General features: G+C 37.1%; 1 protein-coding gene across 7 annotated transcripts in view; it reads right to left on the bottom strand.

Moving 5' to 3' along the window:
- LOC126847403 (AF4/FMR2 family member 1) overlaps nucleotides 1-23728 on the bottom strand; it is a 158906-nt gene that overhangs the window by 36678 nt on the left and 98500 nt on the right. Inside the window, exon 1 of one of the 7 annotated variants that reach the window (XM_050587605.1) lies at nucleotides 8995-9013. The exons of 5 other annotated variants lie outside the window; for them this stretch is intronic. Coding sequence is in view for 1 of the 2 variants with exons in the window: in XM_050587602.1 (XP_050443559.1) it covers nucleotides 4930-5009 (80 nt within the window). In the remaining variant the exon portion in view is untranslated. Of the gene's footprint in view, nucleotides 1-4929; nucleotides 5492-8994; nucleotides 9014-23728 lie in introns of those variants that run through there. One more of the 7 variants, XM_050587602.1, reaches the window with a different exon arrangement.

Genomic DNA, 23728 nt, shown 5'->3' with positions numbered 1-23728 from the left:
CGTCGACCTCGGCCACCAGTAAGGAATGGAGTCGGATTCAAAGCAAAAAAGTATCACAATTATTAATAAATTATGATACTCTCACACTGGAATTAAGTAACTTGCCCAGCTCCGAATAAAATTTATCAAAAATACAATATCATCGATTTACACAGTTGCGCATTCCAAGACAAGATTTATTTATTGATATTAATACATGATAATTGATAAGTAACAAAAAAATTCTAGAAATCGTAAAAAATAAATCCATTTCAAACTCACAACTTAACGCCATTTGCAGCGGGCCAGTTAGAAACGGTTTAAAAATTGAACACTACATAGTGAAAAATTCCTATTAAAGCAACAAAAGTGCAGTATGCCAAAACGTGTATAAATAATAAGAAAAAAATATCGAAAACAAAATATTTATACCTACAAGTTGGCTCGCAGTCGATGAAGCACTCGCTTTATTATGTTGGAACCAGAAGTTATGTTGTCGGATAATTGATTAATAATTTAAATGCATTTATTGTATTCTATTGTTTTGTAATTTAAAAAAATCAACCGGTATACACAGGGATAGAGCGACCATTTAAATTAGCCAAGGTCAAAGGCAAAAGTTTGCAATAACTACCAACACAATTGATGAATTACGTCACCGAAATTGTTGTAATAAAATGAAATTTTCTATTTCGAAACGATATAAAACGGTATATTTGTTTGTGTTGTTACAATTTAGAAGAAAACGCATTTGGTTTTTAAAAAATTGAGTTTAGCTCGTTTGAGAAGTATATTAGCTGAATAATGAAAAGCATTTTGTGCATGCCAGCGCAAATGTAATATTTGGGTGTGCGCAAAACACGGTTATGTCATAGCCGGATTTAAAAAGATACACAAATATGTTTGTGGAAAACTAAACAACCAAAAAATGGCGTTCATGTAAAATGTTTGCAAGGATATTTATAATATAATCATTCGACGTTGGCAAATATTAGTAGTTTTAACGTCACCGCCTGTCCCAATTTGTACATGAAAAACAGCAACAAAATCGACCTGAATGTGAAATTGTTTTCAAAAAGTATATACAATAATCGTGAATACAATAATATTATTTTTCTTTTACAGGTGCATGCCCTAATGCAATTCTACTACAAACATAATATTTTTGTATGGAAATTCTAACTGCGATAACCTGCAGCTAGCCCGCATAGATAAATAATTCCACGGCCGTGAGACAACAAATTATGATTGGTTACTTCGAACAAGATTATCTCGATTAGATGAAAATTTGTTTTTTAGTAAACAACAACATATTTTTTGTTATTATATTGCTAACATATTTTTTCACCAGTCACGTCTTAAATTTAAGTTATGAAATCTATTTAAATTGAATATTACGAACAGGCAACAATGATCAAGCAAAACTTTTAAGTACCTACTTCGTCGAAATCTTAATTTTATAATTTGAAGACACATACATTACAAACAGAAAACAAGGATGTACTTACACTTAAGATGGTCATTATTGAATGACGTTAATGCTCGTTTAATGAAACCGTAAAATATAGTCATTGTAGAAGTCAATACAAATGAATTTTTGTTTAAAACTATGTTTGTACACATAACTTTTGTTCATCCGTCATGTTTATATCGAGGTAGTCTTTGTTTACAAATAATAATATCACATGGATTTCGATGAAATGTAACCGTTAAACGTTATTTATCGTTTCCATAAAGAAGCTTAAAAATGACGTTAACGATACAACTAACGACTATAAGAGCAATGATAACATCCGTATCATAACTCATAGGAAAAAAAGTGTCCACAACCGGTTTATCACTGAATTGTACTTTTAATCCTTTCTCGCTGCACTGAGCCGTTCGCACAAAAATATCGAAGGCGTCCTTACGCAGAAATTTGAAAATTGGTTCAAGTCGACAATAAATTTTGATACTTAAAATACGCCGAAAGAAATATAAATTTAAACAGTAAAATAGTTTTCTAAAAAAAAAAAAAAATAGAAAAACTAACATTTTTTAATTGATTTTATTATTATATAAACTTTACGGCAAAATATGACTGACCGGCCTATTTCCGGGGAATTATGCTATTGTAGTTGATCTAACAACGATCGCGACTAATAAACAGCGGAATTCAACAAGTGATAATCGTCTTTAGTTAACAACATCATGCAATTGTAGTGGACAGCAATCGGCTGCTGCTGTTGTTTTAAACCGTCACAGATTTTATCGGGACGATTAGTCAGTACCGTGCCGATGATTGTTGTGCTTTTGGGGCAAGTAACCGTTAGATACCAGCACGCCACTGCCACATACCAAAAAGCATTGGGCCAGCCAGCCGTTGGACTACGTCATTGGTGTATTTTTACCGAGAACGCACTCCGAAATAGACGCGGCCCCAACGAAAATAAACCACTGAGGAGGCGATTGACGTGGGCTTAACGTCCGGAAAGCTCTCGTATGAAAACAACACGCCTTATCGTAATCGAATCGGATAGTAATAATGACAATAATTGAGTGGACGGGGCAGGCAAAAAAAAAAAAAACATGTTCTTCACGAATACGACGAGGTGTGTATAAGAATAATTATCAATGTAATATTCAAACGATAAGCAACGGGGATAAATTTTGACGGACAAACGAACATGCAGTGTCAAGCAGACCACGTTAATAGTGGTGGGGACATTGTGCGGTTCGAGTGCCGAATAAAAATTACATTATATTATACACATATCTTACTGAAGCTGCGCGTAGACGTACTTTGAACACACTCGGACCTGTTGATGTGTATGCACGATTCTCTATCTTTAATCGTATTATTATCAGAGCGTCATGATAGCGTAAACCGCAAGTGAAGGGAGAGGGAGAGAGGCGAACAGACGGGCAAGCGACGTTATCTGAGGCGCGAAGAGTAACTATTATATGACGGAGGAGCTCAGCTATGAAAAAAAAAACAACAATTACGACCAGATTAGAATATTCTAGAGGAAAAACACAGGTACCGAATATATTATGTTATGTGTTATAACAATTTTGAGTTAAGCACAGAGTCACACACATATATCATAACATATATATTATTTTACACACACATAAATCCTACGAAAATGGCCGACGTCGACTTTGATTCTTATCACTAGTTAGCAAACTCTATATCTGTGTATCTGAATGTGAAAATAAATCAAATTTGTAGCTTAAAGAATTTCCGACAAACGTGTAAACGATGCGGCGGCATGCCAACAGAGTTTGTACCGGAACGGATTCGGCAAAATAGACAGATGAATTGAAATCTCCACCTGTGCACCGTGTATTTGCACGACGACGTGTTAGCATACCAAACGGGATCGCAGTGGAAAACAGTTATTATTATTTAAGACTATTATTGACGGACTAGCTAAGTCGACCGAGTCCTTTACAATTATTCGAGTTTCCGTCGGTTTAACGAGGAAAATCGCTTTGGAAAAGTTTCCATCGTTTCTAATTGGTGCCGAAGCGCGTGCTAACGGTCGCAGTTGGTTATGAACCGGAATTGGATTAAAAGTACAATTTCAAAAAAAAAAAGGCTCGTTCGTATTTTCTTACAGTAATTGATATTTTGTAACTAAGGAAAGTCAATTAAAATTTTGACACTAACTTGGTGTAAATAAAATCGTTTAGACGTGAACAGCTATATTAAATTATGATTATTATAAGTACGAAAGTGAAGTAAATAAAATAGGGTTATTAATAGCCGACGGGAGTGTCTCCGGAACAGATTTTTTTTTTAACGGATTTTTGTGCAAATCAGCAATATTGGCGTGTTACGTTTTGATAGAACTTAACATCACGTAAAGTCCAGACGGAATTTACCATCGAAATTCCATGAAAAATCGCTTACCTACGTCGGAGTAGATAATGACGGGATCTAATGGCGTGTAAATCGTCTGCACATAAATCAATGGTAAACGTTTACTAATTCGACGAGATTTTTCATTGTGATGTTTACCGTACAAAACAATATTAATCCAAAATCCCCATTCGACTTCATTAACGTTAGTTGAGCTCATTCTATGCGCGTAAAAAACAAATTAACCTATTACGAAACGGTTCGTACGGCGACGGCGATGATAATCGAAAAATGGCATATTTTCGCTGGGAAGGGGAACACTTTTATAGTCGGGTGTGTGTGACAAACTAGTATGATTCGGTTGCCGATTATAATAATATTATGCGCCGATCCGTTTGGTTTTTGAAGGGCGTAGACAGTTCCATCTTTACCCTAAGGGCACGTGGGGCACGAGCCCAGCCCTGGCCTGACGGGGCCCCGAATAATACTATTTACATTCTTGGGTTTTTTTGTTAGGTTTTCCTAAAAGCTTCCCAAACTCGTGCCTAAGGGCTCCTGCGTAGCCTAAGACGGTCTTGGGCGTAGAGGCAATAGAGAAGTAGTATTTGGTTTTTACACAAAAATATTGGTTTAAACCTTAGCCGGGTTGGGTTTTTTTTTTTTTAAAGAAACCTAATCATAACCAGCTCTGTCGCTGGAATCGACGGATTACTTAGGGCCATTCGCCCCCCCCCCCTCCTCATTTGACTGATAACGGTCCCCAGGGGAAGGGGTCACTCATGCGATCGCCACAGCAGCTGTTGCCGATCGTTGTAGTCGTGGCGGCTGTCACAGGGGAAGCTGTGGCTGGACGTGCAAAATTTGTTGGGTGTGAGGGCAGATATTTTTTTCGGACAACGTTATCAACGCAGGAGTTGTCGGTCGGGGCAGAACCGATCTCGATGATGTGGTGGGGGGGGATGGCGGTGATAAGAACGTGGAACGCGAAATGTATACCTAACATAATATACTTTCTCTGACCCGAATACGCGAAACGCACAGATGATAACGCAACAGCGAGACGGCGGAATTCCTACGGCTAACTGCACCGAACAGACACTTACGCTGACATGTAGCCGCGGCTGTTGTTGGACGGCGAATTCCTGAGACTGTCGAACGGGTTAGGTTTGGGCCGGTAACTCATTTCGGTGCGATTTCTCCAGGCGGCTATGGTTCTGTTCGACCGCTGGTCCTCGTCTAACGGCCGGTAGATCCGGTAAGAACGAACGCCGTTTAAGGGCTGGCCCTTATCTCGACCGCACTACAACAACAACCACGGTTTTCGGACATGGCTTATCACGAGCGCACAAAACAAACACAAAACACATACACCACCGACCAGCACACAACACAATATTTTTTATTATACACAACCCGAATGCGGCACGTTCGCGTTTAACCGTGTGAAGCGAGAAAAAAATACTATAATATTTTTTTTTTTTATCCAAAAGCCAAGCCGTCGAGTAAAAAATATCTATCGGATTATTGATGTAAAATTTTTAATTATTTATTTTTTTTACACTTGGCAGTGGTACCGAACGGACGCGCGACCGGAGACCAATCGTACGGAAGCCATATTGAGTGTTATCCGCCGCCTCTTGCCGTCGTTTTGTGTGTGTGTGTGTGTCAGTGTGTGTGTATTACAGAAGAGCGCGCCGCCGGTGGCGGTGTGTGTCCGTCGCGCTGTAAATGTGTACGGCCAACCAAACGGTGGAGGGGATGCGCGTGCGGCGGCGGCTATGGTAAGCGAGAGGCGACGTCCGCGGTGGAGGTGGCGGCGTCGGTATATAGTATAGTTGGGTAACGGCGGTCGTACCCGTGCTGGTAATGGTGGTGGTGGTGGTAGAGAATAGGCGGCGGTGCATGTCTCGGTACGGCAGCAAAGGACACACACACACACAGCTGAAATTGGACGTGAAGTGGGACGGAATATTATACGGGCAGCGTCGTAAACGTAACGCCGTCGTACATTATATTGTGTATGTATACAGAGCGAACGCCGTGTCCCGACAGAGCACCCGGTACGTGTTGGGTGACCCGTGGATATGGGTTCGGCACCGGTCCCGGTGGAGTAACGCCGTTGAACGGGAACGGGGGTGGGTAAAGGACCCGAGAATCCTCCTCGCGGATAGTCTAGGGCACCCATCGGCACCGCTCGCGGTCAAGAGTAACAACGTTGTTACATTCGGACGTGGCCGTTGAGCGGACAGGTGCAGTTGTTGAACCTAGACAGCGTCTCGTCAATACCACACGAGTACGGAGTACCCTCATTTTTTTTTGATTTTGTCACACTGATCTATAATACATAGTTATTAAAAATGAATAAATAAATTGTACCTATGTCCCGGTAGATATGATCTAAGCCCTATAGCGGTCGACGCGACTTGTCGATAAAGTGCACTGTCGTATCTAGACAATGCATTTAGATCACTTTATCTAGAAAATTTAACTGCTGACAAAGCATCTGATTCGTGAGACAAGACAAGTTGAATTACCACAAAAGTAAATTTAAACGTTAACTTTCAGACATAAGGATAATTTAACCCCCTCCTCCCTAGTCCTCCTACCACCAAGTAAGAAAATGTAGAAATCTTTTACGGCGAGTTTTTCATTATGAGTACTTATTATAATATTGCTCATTTTTATTGCTGTGCATTCATGTAGCTAAAACTATCTAAATACATTATCCGAATAAAATGGTCGTTTTATCATAATAAAATTTAAATGAAAACGGCAATACTTATCTAATTGTGGTAATTTCCATTTAGTTTGTTTTAAATTATTATTCCACAATAATTACAACTATTAGATGTATATTTGTAGCACTAATGATAAGATAGTTCTGCCATATTAACAAATAACAACAATATTATCAGTCAAAACGTTTATAACATTTAAGAAAGCAGTAAAAATTGTTGATAAATTGCCTTAAAAATGTGTTGACTTCCATATAGGTACCGAGAATATAATATATTATACTGTTTTATCATTTGTGACTGCGATAATACTATTCGAAGTAATGGCCACTTCTATTGCTTTTATATATATATATATATATTTAACTATGTTATCTATAAACACAACTGTTTTCTTATAGATACAATTTTAACGAACCATCCTTTATCATAGATAGAATATTTTAAACATAATAATATTATATCTACACAATTCACAACACTACTTATGCATGTTGTAACAGCTGTGTGGTATCAGGTATGTTCGGTCATAATATACTGAAAACCCATCTTACCTATTTAGTCAAACGTATAGTCAAGTACTCAACCTTTGGGAATTCTTTACTTTGTCTGATACAATCAAATTCGAGCCATTACAATAGGGTAATACTATCGCACACCGATAGTTGTTTTGATGGGTACAATAAAATATCTAATATTTTCTTTTGGGTCGCATGTTATCGGGTTGAGTTGGCTCACAATATTAGATTACTTGGCTTGGGACACTAAAAACCTTAAAACTTAAAATTTGGTGCTTTTCAAAATACCAACATTTATTTTTTGAAGTAACAATAAATGTACCACTAATTTTAAGTTTTAGAATCCTAAGTTCCACACCCCCTGATTTCTCCTATGTATCTCATTTAAACTCGGGTGTCGGTGTGTTGTTAAGTCGAACCGGAATTACACGACGGTCCTGTTAAGTCCGGTCACGGAACTAAGACCCGGGGTTATGTCGTCGAAACCGTTAAAATCATTCGACAACACATATTTACCGTTATACAATTTAGAAGTGATTAAACCCTCGCTTTATTTACACGGATTTGGAAACAAATAAGTTTTCGTTGATGTGATTGTACGAGCTGCTGTTTAACAAAACGTAAAATATTGCATTTTTGGTTCAGTTTCCAACCGGTGTGTAACCTCTCTCTGACCGTGACGGCAAAACGTTATGATAATAATATGATTTCTCTCGGATTTACGTGCGACCGATTTCGAGGCTAATATTATCTCGCCTTATTGAAAATCGATTGTTTTTTTTTCTTTCGCCCAACAGTTTCACAACGACTTCCGCATGGCTCTGTCGAGTATGGACAGGAGGGAGGGGGAGGGTCTGTAAACCCCTATAACGCGGTCTTCGTTTGTGGTTTTTTTTTTGACTATCATAGAGCGTCAGAACGTTTTGTTTACCCGATAAGTCGACGTCGTACAGAGACGTGTTTGCCGTGTGGAACGGACGAGCACAACAACAACAACTGTACATTATGAAAAAAAAAAAAGAAGCGAGCATAGGTACATATTATCAGCATAAGGAATATCAGCTTCCTCGCCACGGTCGATCCATCGTTACTTATGGGTTTTTTTTTTAAAAAAATTTATTCGAAAATCGCCTATTTTTTTTTTGTTGTTTGTTTGCTCCGTAAAAGGATTACAGCATAGGAGATAATAATAATAGTAATAATGAAATATAGGAAACGTGGTGGGACGCACGTAGACAGCGTTGCAACAACGCTACGCCCACGACATCTTTTGACATTCTCACTTTTTTATTTTGTGTTGTTGTTGTTGTACGGCTCGTTTAAATTATACAAAACTAATATTCACACCGGGAATATTCGGACCAGTTTTTTTTCCACTTTTTTTTCAAATACACAATTTCCATCACTACCTATCTCTCGTTCCGGGGGACCTTGAGAGCCGACCGCGGTGAATCACAAACTCCGAGCACATCCGTCGTTTCAAACCGTAGCCGCCGTACAACGCACGAACATTATCAGGTACAACATTGACATTATTACCATCCGTCAGGTGTTTCCACTGCGAGAAAAACAGTCCAACCGACACGCAAGGACACGCCGAGATAATAATAGTTTGCTCGCATCATCTGGGGAATACCCGTCGTCGAACAATCGAGACTGTTATCGCAAAACCGTAAAGTCAGACAATCATAGCTGATATTATGTATTCCGTGTTAGGCACACGCTCCAAGAGTTGGTTTTAACGAGACACAGTAAAATAATATAACCTAAAAATTGTTATCAATGGTTATTATCAACGGGAACACCCAGGCGTCCTGATCCGTTATCGCATGATGATGTGTACCTGTTCATAGATCACTTATATTATACAAAAAACGTTATAACACAAATAAAGTGATCACACTGTGCTACTCACGCAGAAGTTACTGATAGAGTCGGATCTGTACTGCGGTAGTGTTGTCAAAAACTTTGACTTCCGCTGAAGTTGGTGGACGCCATTCGTGTAACCAAACACCAACCAAAAACAGAGCTCGTCACTAACTGTCTTGAAGTGTTACGGGTTATCTTTGGTTGGTCTTAACACATCGATTGGGGTATTTTGGTCTTACAAGTTTTCAATTTGTGTTGTCATTTTAAAATCTGCCATCGACGAATTGATTAAACATATTGATTTAGCAAGAAGGCACACATCTGATATGAACAAAACACGTTGCAGTCATCTTTTCATTTCACTTTTATTCAGTGCGTAGCCAGAAATCAGTCGAGGGAAAGTTCTAAAAAAAAAAATTGTAAATGTACACATAAAGAAACTGCCTCTTTGGATAAGAGGACACCAATAGCCCCAACGCCCAAAAGGTAAGCAAAAATAATAACCAGTTATAACCTTCAAATTTCTTTGGCTACACCATTGCATACATCCCAATAGCTTATGTATTGTTTGTAGAGGAATTGACTATAATTGCAAAATAAGAATGTGCTCGACGGAGAAATATCTCACTCGTGTTACTCAATATCGTTACCAGTGTCTACCCAGTGATAACGTTAGCGGTTAATGTATTTCGATAACGTCAATTGTTGTTGTATTTAAGTCGGAGGTTGGCGTTGACGTCAATACGAGGCGACGTATAATGTGTATAAATGACGTCGACCCGACAGGGGTTTTGTCTAAGACACAAAACTTAAAACAAGGAATAGTGGGAGCCAAACAAAATAAAAAAAACGAAACATAAAATAATTGCATCCATCTACACCCCTCTGGTCCGGCCCTCGATTTGCGCGTCTGGCCGAGCTAATACAGTTTTACGCCAGACGTTCCTTCAGCAATCGATTCCCAACGACGCTGCACAGACGCGATACTGTTGTGAGCACAATATTCACCAGCCGCTTATAATATTGTTATTACTATTATCGTGTACAGACGGCACGACCGGTCCCTGCGTGCTACACTCAAATACAAATCCGTCCGAACACCTGCGGCAGATCTGTTCTCCGGTTAGGTTATAGTGCAAGCCGGGACGTGTGCTGCTTGTGGTGTTATTGGACCGTTTGTGCCACAACTACACGTGTACGTATAATCTTCTTACCTGCGGACGTCATAAAAAAAAAAAAAAAAAACGTCTATCCCCCCAAACGTCTCATTTCGGATTGTCGGACTTCATAGCACGAAACACCGTACACAGACCGGAAAGATTTTTTCCGTTTTCCTTCCGGAGCCTCGTCGGAAAAGCCGCATTTTCCTGGTATCATCATTATTACTATCGTAATCGTGTACGTGCACCGGCTGATACAAATGCATACAAAACGGACCAATGGCTAGAGCTCTCGGCGAACGTTACATCACGGGGCTGTGTGATCGTGTGTTTAAATATTGAGACGGAGAGAGATTACCGCTGCCCCTTCGTCCAGGTACTAAAGTAATATAAACGCGATGTGGCTGCAGACGCTGTTTCGCTCGATGAATACTCTCACAATATTATAACGTCACCGGTATTTTGTATCGTAAAAACAAACTTGTCTTCGTCCGAAAGGGAAATACACGATGTACATACACGGTAATGTCGGCTCCGGGAAGAAATTCCGGTCTCAGAAATACCGAAATATATAATTGGTGTTGGTATAACTGGTCGTCGAGGACAATCCGGAAAACTTTCACACCCCGCGTGGCCCCAAGGGATTGCGAATCCAGCACTGGCCGCGTTTATCCCACTGGCGGTTCTGTCGGTTCTATGGTATACCGAAATTAGGTCCATTAGGTGTTGTCGTCGTCGTACACCTGTTAATCGAACAAATAGGTGCAGGCATAAAAAAATAAGACGACAACCACAGCCCACGAATCAATGCGATTTAACGCGAAAGCATCTTCGCTAAAATTCCTCGAGGCCAATATTAGTTTAAAGTCGGTATACATATGTATATATATATTTGTAACAGTTTTTATTTGTTGACACGCCTGTTTTTTTACATGCTTTTCTTTAGCTCGCTAACACGTACGTTTGTACGGATATTTTGGCTGAAACTTGGCACAGACACTCATCTTAGATGACAATACAATATCCCGTAATCATATTGGGACTCGGACATCCAAGTCGCTCTACACAGGGTCAAATGTCGGGGTCATTTCACTAAAATTTCATTTTTTTTCCAAATCTTCCAAAATTAATTTAGTAATCTATTCAGCAATTATTAAATACCTTTATCTAGGGCTAAAAAGTAAAAAAATAAAATAGATAAATTTTAAAAAAACTTTTTAAAAAAAAATAGTAAAAAGTGAACTACAAAGTAAAAAATAATTTTATTACAAGAACAATTTACCAATCACTTGTAGCATATTTTAGTTAAAATGTCAATTACTTTGAAAACAACCGAAAATTCACTACAATTTTAAATAATGTTAAACATCTTTAATTTTTGACTAAAAAGAAAAGCGTGGGCCTTATTTACCAAAGTCCAAATTCATTGAGTTAAGTACTATGAAATGTATGTGTCACACACAAATATTAAACTAAATTTAAATTACAAAAGAACTTACAAATTACAGTATAAAAAATTATCTGATAAATTTATTAGGGACTTTGTTGAATAGGGCCCACGCTTTTCTTTTTAGTCAAAAATTAAAGATGTTTAACATTATTTAAAATTGTAGTTAATTTTCGGTTGTATTCAAAGTAAATGACATTTTAAATAAAATATGCTACAATTGATTGCTAAATTGTTTTTGTAATAAAATTATTTTTTACTTTTTAGTTCACTTTTTTTTTTTTTTAGAGAAGCATGTTTTTAAAAAAGTTTTTTTTAAATTTATTTACATGGTTGTCTAAAACTCGCGATAACCGTAAAACGTCTGCCGCCGGTGTTTTCTCGGTCGGTTGTGCATTTCTGACGGGAACAAACCGTCAATCGTATATTGTAATTCTTGATAACACAATTTGTTGGCATTCCTGTTTATTTTGTTACGGCCAACGGTAGAAACATACGTAGCACACTGGATCCTATCGTAGACGTCAATGGATTGCCCATATTATACTAGTATAATTAAGACTTCAAAAAAAAAACCCATACAATATCATGAATGAAAACGAAAAATATTAAAAATATTACTGAAAACTTTCTTTGCGTAATGTATATACATAATCACTGTGTTGTAATGTATGATTCTTTAATCTACCAAAGTTTACCAAAGTTACAGTACTAACTACTAAGACGGGCTTTACGGTTCGAGATGAGGAGATGTAAAAGCATTATTAGGGTAACTCTTATCGACGTTTATAGGTATTGTTCGGTTGCGTTTTGAAACGGAGCGGATAACAAGGGCCAACGGAGTAAACCAAGTCGTTGGTTAATATAAAAGAGTAATAATTGTCTTTTTTTCCTTTTTAATCATTTAGAAAGTCGTTTGGATTTTCCTAGTAACGCGGCCAGCGTTAGTAGGTACATAGCTTTTCGTAGATTTCCCAACAGACGGACCATACGGTTCGTTGAAGCGTAAATAGGAAAAAAAATTCAAAAATGACGACGAGACAAAGCGAAAAAACTCGAGGTATTTATAACTAAATCGATATTGCCCTTTTTTTTTTTTTTAATACACAAACCGACGATAGGTGGTCGCACACATTATGTATTACGGATACGGTCAATACACGGTGTTAATACGGCACACACAAACGGGTAATATATGAAAATTAGAAGGGAAAAAAAACAATGATAATCGTTGTAAAATACCTTACGGGTCCTTTTTTTCCCATCACGCGCCTCTTCTTCTACTATTGCCGCCACCGCCGCCGTGTGACCGCCTCGGGGAGATTAAACACAATCGACAAAGTAAAATAAAAAAAAAAAAAACCATTCCCGAAGAACGACGACCGTCGAGGTATACGTATGTATTATATCATATAGGAAAAATAAAAGAGAATGCCCAGACCAATCATTCATTTTATACACAGACACATGTACCTATGTATAGTTATAGATATATTATTATGATAGTAAAAAGATAATTTTTTCGACGTCAAAAACGGAACCCCGATTTCAATCTGTCGGTGGCGGCGGATCACGTGAAATTCCTACTCCTCCTCCTCCTTCTTCTTCTTCTTATTCTTTCACGGCGGGGTTGGCGGTTGAGACGTCTGCTACGCAAAGGCGCTTCCCTTATTTACCACTACTCCGCCTCCTTGTGTTTATGTAGTATATACAACACTATGTATGTACATACGCACACGTGAGTACGGACCGATTGTCTGCGCTTAAACAGGGATCGATCGCACCCCAAAGGTAAGGTTTATTTTTTACAACGATGCCGAAAATTTGTCTTCCGGTCTGCGTGCAGTATTTTAAGTGCTCGGACCTCTGTCATCGGCCGCTCCCTTCTTTTTGTTTGCAGTCCATTCGAGATCAACCATCGCCATCGCCAAGTGTTATCACGGTTATCGCTTGGACACGACCGATAAGCTTGACAAGGCCTGTATGGATGTTATTGAGATCCTGGGGCGGTTTCAACGCTCGCCAAGGGAGTGGAGGAGAATTGTGTAAACTAAAAACTAATAATATATCCAAGGCGACATTTACCACTTGATAAATAAATAAATTAATTAATGACCATTTTACTAATTCGGTAGTTTTGCATAAGGAAATGTATATAATATTATTACCTATTATTTTGGCAAACTCATATGATGACATAAAAAGTACTACATGGTCAAGTAACTCCGCGGAGAGCGTAGGTATTATTTTATGGTTAAGGGTGTTTTAAATAGTATTTTATAACCTTAATAAGTTGCTCAAGTATTTCTAGATGAACTTATTGTGTTTCTCCGATGAGTTTTACTTGACAATATTATAGTTTGCGAGGACTGTGTATCTGTGACACTTCTACAGCTTATTCGAATGCGTTTATACTTGATAAAACGGTTACAATTGAAATGCAAAAAAAAAAATATATATATATTTTATGATAACCGGCGTAACAAAGTATCATTGCGTGTTATTGCTAGTATACTTACTGAACACTGCGAGAACATTCGGCGCTAATCAACAACAACGATTAAACGTATGTTATATTGAATACAAAGTAATTATTACCGTACACATAGGCGTAGGACGTGATGCATTCTTATTGCGAGCGATAACTGCGCCTGTGGGGTGCGACGCCGGGTCAGAGTTGACCGACCGTTTCGCGATAAGCACAAATTTGTGTTTTTTTCTTCTACCACCGGTAAAGGCGCGACTGTAGTTTTTTTTTTTTTTTAGTTTAGTTTAGTTTATTCGCCAACAAAAACAGGGTGACGCGCATCCTCTGTGTTTGCCGACAACTGTTATAAACAATCGCGTTTAAAGATATTCACAGAGAGGGAGAGACGCCCGTGTGTGTAGTCAACGCGATTACAATAAATGGCCTCGGTTCGTTCGGGTTAACGGTATACGTGCGGCGACGGTGTGTGTGTGTGTGTTAGTAATATCAGCCCGGCCAGATACATGTAATTCGTAAATGAAGAGCACGGCGGAAAAAAACGTATACTTAACCGCGTGCGCGAATATAATATTATGTAAAAAATATTTGTCTATAGTCACCTGCAGGTGACGGGAGAGGAAGAAAACCCTATATGCGACGGTAAAAACAACCGAAAACGGCGAACGGCGGCCGTCAAACTTTAATCGAGGCTCGCACATATAAAAAAATATGTATATATTATATTATGTACTTATTTTTCAACAATAGATGGCATGTTATTTCTCTTCGGTTCAATGACAAGGCTGTTGGCGTAAGGTCGCTTAGATAAGCGTCTATCGCCGTCCAAGTGGCCGACATTTCAACATTGAACGTACCCATTATTTTTCGATCCTATTAAAATGACATATTTCCTTCCAAACCGTACACCGGTGATTGATTGCGCGATATTTATAATATATACACAATTTATAGGTACAAGTCACACGGCAAGTGTTTAATCCCAAAGCCGAGTGTGCCTGTATTATGTATATTTTTAAAAGCAAAGAATCAGCCATATAATACCGTCGTATAAATGTACCATTTAGAAAAAAAAATGTAATTACAATTATTTGAAGAAAACAAAATAACCGGACGACCTCGACTTTTGAATTGCTGCACTAATGGTTGTAATAATAATACTAATACCAATAATAATGATTCCCCTTCACCGTCGTGAGGGGAGAGCCCACGAGGAAATTATTTTCTACTCTACGCCGGCACGTAATATACTACAATAATATATTTATTATTATGTTATGTGATTTCTCTATAGTGAATAATGTTACTCAATCCGCACTTCATCGTTGACGCCCGCCGTCGTCTCAAACGATACAAAATAATAATATTTTAATTTGTATTTACATATTATAATTACCGCCGACGCGATGCAACCGACCAGTTGCATGTTATGTGATAACTGCGATAACATCTTACACAAAAGTAGGTATATTATATTTATAATTTGTAGTTGACAACAGGTAAGTTGTATGAATCGTATCGAATTTATCGATTTTTAACATTGGGCCGTTTGTTAAAATAATAAATATTATAATTGTCGGTTAAATTAGTCAGTCATCATGTTCAATCAATCGTGATGTATTTTATTGGATTTGCAGCGGAATCGGTTAGGTTAGGTATTACATTTTTATTGCTCGACAATTTTCGGTCGACGATAGTATTATTCTACTATGTAGACACAAGGCCGTGCAATTTGGTTTTTGAAAAAAAAATCGATTATATTCGTTAATGAGAACCAAGGTCCATCATGAAAAACGTGCCTGCTCGTTGACAATACAACGCTAATCTGTCTCAGTAATGTTTACACACAAGTGTCCATACAATCACATCAAAGAGAACCAATTTGCGCCGCTTAAATAGTCAAATGTACATATTGCACTGCATCGACGTAAGTTTGCGAAGCCAAGTTCGTCGGAATTCTTATAGTATATTTTTGATGTCATAAAGACTGCGCGGTGAGATAAAAACTGGTTTCATAATAATGCACTCTTGCCGGAATGACTCAATCGTGGAAAATGAAAAAAACTATTAATTAGATACATTTCCATGGAAAATTTAATTATAAAAAAAAACATAAATATTATCGTTTCTTCAGCGGCAGCAAGAAACCATAGGTAGCACGTTTGTCTCGTTTAGTGTGATTTTCTTAATGGGTAATAAATATAATAAATTATATTTATATTATCTATGATAGTTATTACGGGTCGTTTGGTACGGCGCCATTGCAGTATAATGGTGTGTCGTGTGGCCAGGAATGATAACAATAATTTGTAATAATAGATTTTTTTTCTCACTAGTCCCAAGACCGAGAGAGAGAAAGACCAGGGGAAACGATGCGCACAATAATATTGTGTCACGGCGAAGGAACAGATGTTGAACGTGTAACGCGCGTGCCGCTAAGGCGTATATATATATATATATTTATATATACCGACATATCGTTAACCAGTCGCCATCGCAGTCGATCGGATGACATTCTTTTGTGCCAAGTCAAACAGAAAACTAGAACTCCTCCTGCCATCTCCTCTCTAGCCCGAGGCATACACGTCGCTTACAGAACCCTTTCGACGACGGTCTAATTTTACTTTCGCCCATCACCGAGGTCGAAACCACGGGATTAATCGCCCGAACACATGCAATCGTTATCGTCGGGGTGAAGCACCCAAAAACATTAAGATGTGTTAACGCTGCAGCAGACAAAATACATCTCGTCTCGAGTTACGCGCACTAAAGACAAGCGGTCAAACAGTACACCTACATCAGTGATTCGGGCGTTATCTCCGGCTGAATGTATCTACACAGATAAAAAAAAAAAAAACTAGATAAGCGCATGTAAATCCTTCGATTGGCCCTTTATTCGGCACGTCTGCTTCTAATCTTGTACATCTTGCATTTGTAGGGAAATCGATAGAGGCAATACCTAATGAAATCCGTTTTACAATATTATTGACACAATTATATAATTGTATTTACATATTTCGTTTTTTAAAAATAAACCAAATGTGTAATCAAGACAAACAGATTTACATACGGTTTACATAATATATGCAGAAGGTGTTATTTTTGCGATTGTACAGTCAACCGATAGCTGAACAATGTGGCGACAATTTCAATAAAGAATACCTGGTGTATTTTTTGAACTAGTTCGACGACAGTTCCGGCCAGTCGGAAATTTTGGAATGTCACAACGGCGGTTGTTTTCCACCATCGCGGCAAGAGGAAACAGAAGTGTCTCTCTCCCATTGTAGAATAATATGTGACAATATGAAATCATAAGATAAAGCGGAAATGGAATGTACAGAGCCCATATAGATGTGGCCGTGCGGTTTACCGCAAGACAGGACGCGAACACTGACCGATCAGTTTTCGAGAGCACCGTGTTCACAGGCCGAATAATCGATTTTGTTAGAACGCAATTCTTCTGTGTCCGATCCAAGTAGTCTGTCGAGTGACATAGTTGCATTTTAATTTTAGAGAAACTTTAGATCTAAAAATACAAAAATTAATCGAGTGCATTGCGTTCCAAGAGCAACGGTCCAGTGACGCGTTAAACGCCAATGAACAAAAAATATACTGATTACCGAACATGTTGGACAACAGCGACATTACAGGTGTAAAGTAAAGGTTAACACGGTTATGTAGATGGACTGAGAATTCAAAACATTATGCATTATGAAGAGTGTTCTCGTTGTAGACAAAATAAAGACTGTTAATTGAGCAAGTCCATCTGCTAGATTCGGATTATGTAGAAATGTATTCTGATGATATACCCACGTTAAATTCTTGTAATGAGGGTAGCCCCTGTAGAGTGTACGCTTTAATTATGAGCAATTTAATAGCTTTGTGAGCAGTCCGGAAAATCGGTCCAGGGTTTGCATGCAATTTGTATTCCCGGAGTAAAATTCAATTTAATTGAGGAAACGAATAATTGAATTCGCATTAAGCTAACGCGCATATTAAAACTTACCGCCGAGAATTTACTATTAGCTACTTTTGACAAATTCATTGCTTTCAAAACTATTCAAAAAACGGATATTATTGTTTTTTTTTGTAACAAATCTATGCTACCAACGGCCATAAATCACTGAAACAACAAGTCACGTTCACGGTGTTTTTGCATAAAACCAGAACCTATTGCGAGTTTAACGAGAATAAAATATGTATACAAACTAATGCGGCTAGAAGTTTTTGCTCGAGGGAATGCGGGCTCGGGACGGCGGTAGCTTATGATGTTCATAAAGCCACGAGGCATGTGCTTGTTCTTCGTTAAGGGTAGGTACGGCAAAAGTTGCACATAACCGTCGACGGTTAGAGAACGAAGTACGGTAATAACGAGTTGGGGGAACAGTCAAACGCAAATTTCTAACCTTCACCGCCGACTCTTCCTCCTATGTGTCGATCGTTAGTTCCGCATGTATGCTCGCCAACGTCCAAAAATCATTAATTTTGTAGTTCTAAACGTAAACCTAACACCGGAAAGAAAACCTTCCGACCGATTCCAAATTTGTAAAGAAGCGAACCCTGAACGGCATGAATGCGCATGTACATAATTAGAGGTACAATACGACATATCATAATATGCATTTGAATGACTGACCGAAAAAGGCAGAACTAATATTCGGGTAACGTACCCATCACAATATATGTTTTACCCACAACAGTAACCCATTTTAACCGCGTTAACTAGACCGTTGTCACTATATAAACATATTGAATGTAAATAGGTATTATAACACACTACATCGTACCTACTGTAGAAAATAATCCAACGGTCGTAATGGTATTTTCCCTACCGAAAACAATAATATCGATTATAATATGTGTTTTTGATAGAATTCCAACGTAGTTGTAGTGTAAAAGAACGACGACGAATTCCATTTGTTTCGACCTAATGGCTTGATAACGACGGTATAATAATAATTAAAAAAATCAAATGTATCTGAAACCGTCTGTGTACAATGTACATAGTAAAGAGCGCACGAAAAGGTTTTCAGGTTATTGGCCTGTAAATAATTTTTTTTTTATCGTTTAATTAATTACTTTTGTCGATATATTTCACTATTTCCCCGGTACAATTATATTACTTTGGCCTGTTAGAAAGAAACTACGGCAGCCATTCGATTCTGCGGACAGTAAAAATCCAATTATTATTATAGTAATACATCACACCGTGTAACCACGGTATTACATAACCGGTCTGGACCGTACAGTTCTAAATGGTGTAAATCGGGCCTGATCAAACATCAACTTGGTAAAGATTTGGGTTCGTTTCGGTTGACCCGACTAAGTAACATGAATTAAAGGGGGTAAGTGATATTTTTCGGGGTTAAAATTTAGTAATTTCAAACGATACAGAGGGAAATTAGTCCCGAGACTCGATCGAAAACGTTACAAGTTCTGAAACAACTTCAAAGGTTCGCCGCGAGAAAGTTTTGCTTTGAGTAAAGTTAATCATCGAGTATATTATTATATTTTGTACAGCCAAAGAGTGTAAAGGCCAATAATGTATTATAACCAATATAAACTTTGCTGTTTCTGGCCAAATCATGATGTCGGCTGATTTGATTTTATTAAGTGGTCGCGTACGCTTTTCGTCAATGCATTTTATATCACTGCAACGGTGGTTTAGGTAATATACTAAACAAAATCAAGGTGCGGCTAGTGATCCCAGCAAACATGTGCGGAAACGTGGAAGGGCGACGACCAGCTGATTTTATGCGGTTTCCGCCTGTCCGAAGCTAATTAGACCGGCGACCACGAGGCTTACATATTTTTAGAAAGTATACATTATAACCATCAAGAAGTCGTATACCTCAATTAGCGATAACAAACTCGTGTGTTGTGCACACCATCGCTCCGTTTGTAGGATTATAACGATTGTGGAACACGAGGAGTAACAGGATTGGCACTAAGTGCACGGTCATTAGCAAAACATCTAATCCAAAAGCAGAACGGCCATCTTGAGATTGCATACTGAAGTATAGCGTAGACCGTTTTACAGCCTACTGGTATCAGTTGTCATAAATACATTAGGCTTGTTGTTAATCCTTCAAAACGAAATCAAGTTTTCCCGAACCTCGATGATAACCTGATTAGGGAACACACTAGACATATTGTGTTATTAGACAAATATTTTATTAGACAATAAAAAGGATAACTTAGTTTTCAAGACTTTTTGGATAACTTAGTTTTCAAGACAGCATATTTTTAGGTGATAAAATATTAATACAACGTAGACGCTTAGCAATTCAGTATAATTTGTCTTCTAATTAAAAATTCTGTAAGCAAATTAATGATTAATATATTATATGCATGTATTCTGCATGATCATTGACCGCTTAAGTGCGGATTTAAATGAATAATTCATTTTTTTTAAAGAAGATAATTTAGGAAAATTATTTCTACACTATTTAGTGTATTTAATTTTATTAAAATTAAGAACTTAATAAAAGCTCTATGTATTTTGTTTGTTTATTTTGACACTAAGTAATCATAATATATAATATACAGTTACGATTTTTTAGAGGTTAAATGAAATACCATGATTTATTTATTTACATAAAATATCATTAAAAAAATATGTATATGGTACTTGTTTATAATTATATCAATGATATATATTATAACGAACATATTTTCTTTTTACAATTACATACATACATAGGCATAAAGATAAATATACTAAAAAAGATAAGCAATGACCATTTATGGGAAAAGTAAATTAAATATTATATGGCAAAGGTAAAAACATTAATGTTTGATATATTATTTGATTATTTTGTAGTTAAACTTATATATTATCACATCTAAATGAAATATCTTATACTGCGCCACCAATATATTTTAATTGGTCGATATTTTATTTGTAATTGTACTGTATAAAGTACAACTAGTTCCAAATTTTATCTGTTGATTTTATTAATTCTTGTTTGGAGTATAATAATTAATGTTTGAACAACGACTAATATTTTAACTTTTGCCTTAAAAACTAATTAATAATAAAAATTCTAGTTATTTTAATAGCACTTCATAAATAAAAATAAATTGTAAATATTCATTAATTTGTTTATTAGCTTATAAATAACCTAAGTTTAAAAACTATACTAGTTCAACTTCTCAAGTTGATTAAGAAAAACAAATTCAAGAATTCTAAGAACCAAGTAATAAGTTTATTATTAAAAAAACAGCATACATTAAAATTAAAATTCACTAAAATGTTTTATTACTTGTTTACCTAAGCGTTAATATTAGGTAATCATAACCAGAAGTATCTTTTTTGTATACTATCGAACAAATGTATCCTGAACTAGTTGTTGGTTTCGTAACATATTACGAAATGAAATTATTAATCGTTTACCTAATTAAAAATACCTAGGAAATTTATTATTATTATTTCATTACGCTGCACAACACGATTTTGGAACAAGAAATAAAATATCATTATTTTGTTTACGCTGAATCCAAGTTTCTCTAGCACATTAATTTGATTTTTAAATCATCTCCAAGGTTGTAAATAATAAATAAAATTTGATTAGGTAGTTTTCAATTATTCAGCAAAGTTATCAAGATTAAAAAACTCAATTTCCAATAAATTTTACAAAACTATTCAAACGTACAGTGGACCACTCCAAAAATACCACAGCTACTTTGAAGGCGGTTTCAAAAAAACAGCTAAACGCGCTAAAAAAATATCTAATTCGGACCTATCAGATAATAAAATCCAAAAATATACATATATTTTAGTTCTTGTTTCGAAAAAAATATATAATTTTAACGTACAGCGTTATTTGTATATTGTGTATGATATGTTTTAAGAAATTCCCCGGCACCACCTTATCCCGAATTGAATGAAATAAATAATGATTTATTATGATAATATAAGATTATGTTTTTACAGATCAGATCCACATCGTTCAAACTGTCTACATCAAAATACTTCTTCGTGCGTATATTTATGTTGCAACTTATGTTTTGGTATATTTTGTACTTTTAGTTTACGCCGTACAGGAAATGCAATTTACACCTAGTTTTTAGATACACATGAAAAGTTTGGCTACGAACATGTGCGTTTCTCGAGTCGAAAGTCGTACCTCTAACCGCGTCGCACCTGTAGATTATGTTTTCAAGTGTGTCGTGCGGTTGCCTATGGAAATGTTTGTACCCTTACGGCGAGTTTTTTTTTTTTTTTTAACTCGTTTTTTATAGTTTTCTACAGCCCGCGTGCGTATAACTTATAGAGCACAGCAAAAACAGAGTATTCAGTCGGTGGTCGCGGGGAGTCGGTCGCTCTCTCGTGGGCGGCCCCGAGGAGGCGCACGTGGGCCGCCGACCGGACTATCGTCAGAGTGGTGCACGTTTTTTTAAAATTTTTTTTTTTTCGTTTTATTTTCCGTGAGCGTGCGTAAGTACGGCGGTGGTAATGGAAACGACGACGACGGCGGGGTGGTGGTGGTGGTGGAGGAGAAAGGGGTTCACAAACGATGACGACACGGCAGCCCATCGGATCAATGGGATGAGTGCCGCCGCCGTACGCGTTTCACGCCGACACTGGGTGACGTCATCAATGGAAGAGCCGTCGTAAATACTGACCCCGCGTACGCATTTACCGCCGGCGCCCCCGCCCCTAACGACGATTCACGCTAACTCCACCCCCGCCACCGCATCTTACTATCACTGATGAACCGAGCGTTTTCTGAATCGACAACGTCTCGCCTGAATATTTTCCACGAAAACGGGCGTAGGGCGACCTTATTTGTAACGGTATAAACCGCCTATGCAACACCACATGAGTATAAAATATAATATACACGAGAATCGAGTATATTTTTCACTAGACGTCTTCGGTTAGGTTACCATTGCGTCGCTCACACGAGGCAGGTATAGTATTTTGTTTTCTTTTATAGACGTGCGAATGTGCATTTTCGAGCATCATCACAACGGGCTCGTGTTTTATACGTAAAATAAAAAACAAAAGCTCTAAAAAGGGTGTTTGAAGGTATAAAAAAAAAATCTCGTACAAATGCTGCTTAAAATGTATGAACAAAAATACAAAGCGAATCGCAAAAGAACAAGACGTTAATAGGAAATTAATGTCCGTCTGTTAAAATAATTAATTACAATTTTTCCATAACCTTTCGGGGAAAACAAACAATTGTTAGACATTTACATCTTTATTCTAAGATCTACAATCTTATTTTTGTTTTACCGATAAGGTTTGTTTGACATGTTTGTTTATTTTTTTCTAACATTATAAAAGGCCTAAAATTGAAAATGTTTTATTGTTTTATATCGACTTTATGAATGTAATGTAACCTGTAGAGTCTAACCAAGAATCATCATCAACTAGAACTAGTGCTTTCAGCACTATTAATTAACACTGCCGAGTTCCCCATTCAATTACTTATTCTTGATAATATTTGACTAATATTGAGTTAAAAACAAATTGTTATCTAAAAAAAAACCCATTATCTTATAATGAAAACATTTGTATAAACATTTATTTTGTCTGTAATCGACTAGGGAAAAATTTAATTTATAAGGCTAATAAATATTATATAAATAATTGACCTTTAAGTTTTCTGCCTTCATAAACATTATGATGATTACCGGTTGCGGTGTGTGCCATAATAGTTCAAATATTAAAAAAAAA

The sequence above is a fragment of the Adelges cooleyi genome, unplaced genomic scaffold, assembly GCF_023614345.1.
Source record: "Adelges cooleyi isolate 19-005CV unplaced genomic scaffold, UGA_ACOO_1.1 ACOO_flye_CR_arks_rails_tigmint_CR_PRNA_108, whole genome shotgun sequence".
Classification (NCBI taxonomy): Eukaryota; Metazoa; Arthropoda; class Insecta; order Hemiptera; family Adelgidae; genus Adelges; species Adelges cooleyi.
Note: the sequence above shows the minus strand (reverse complement) of the source record. Positions and strands in the feature narration are given on the sequence as shown.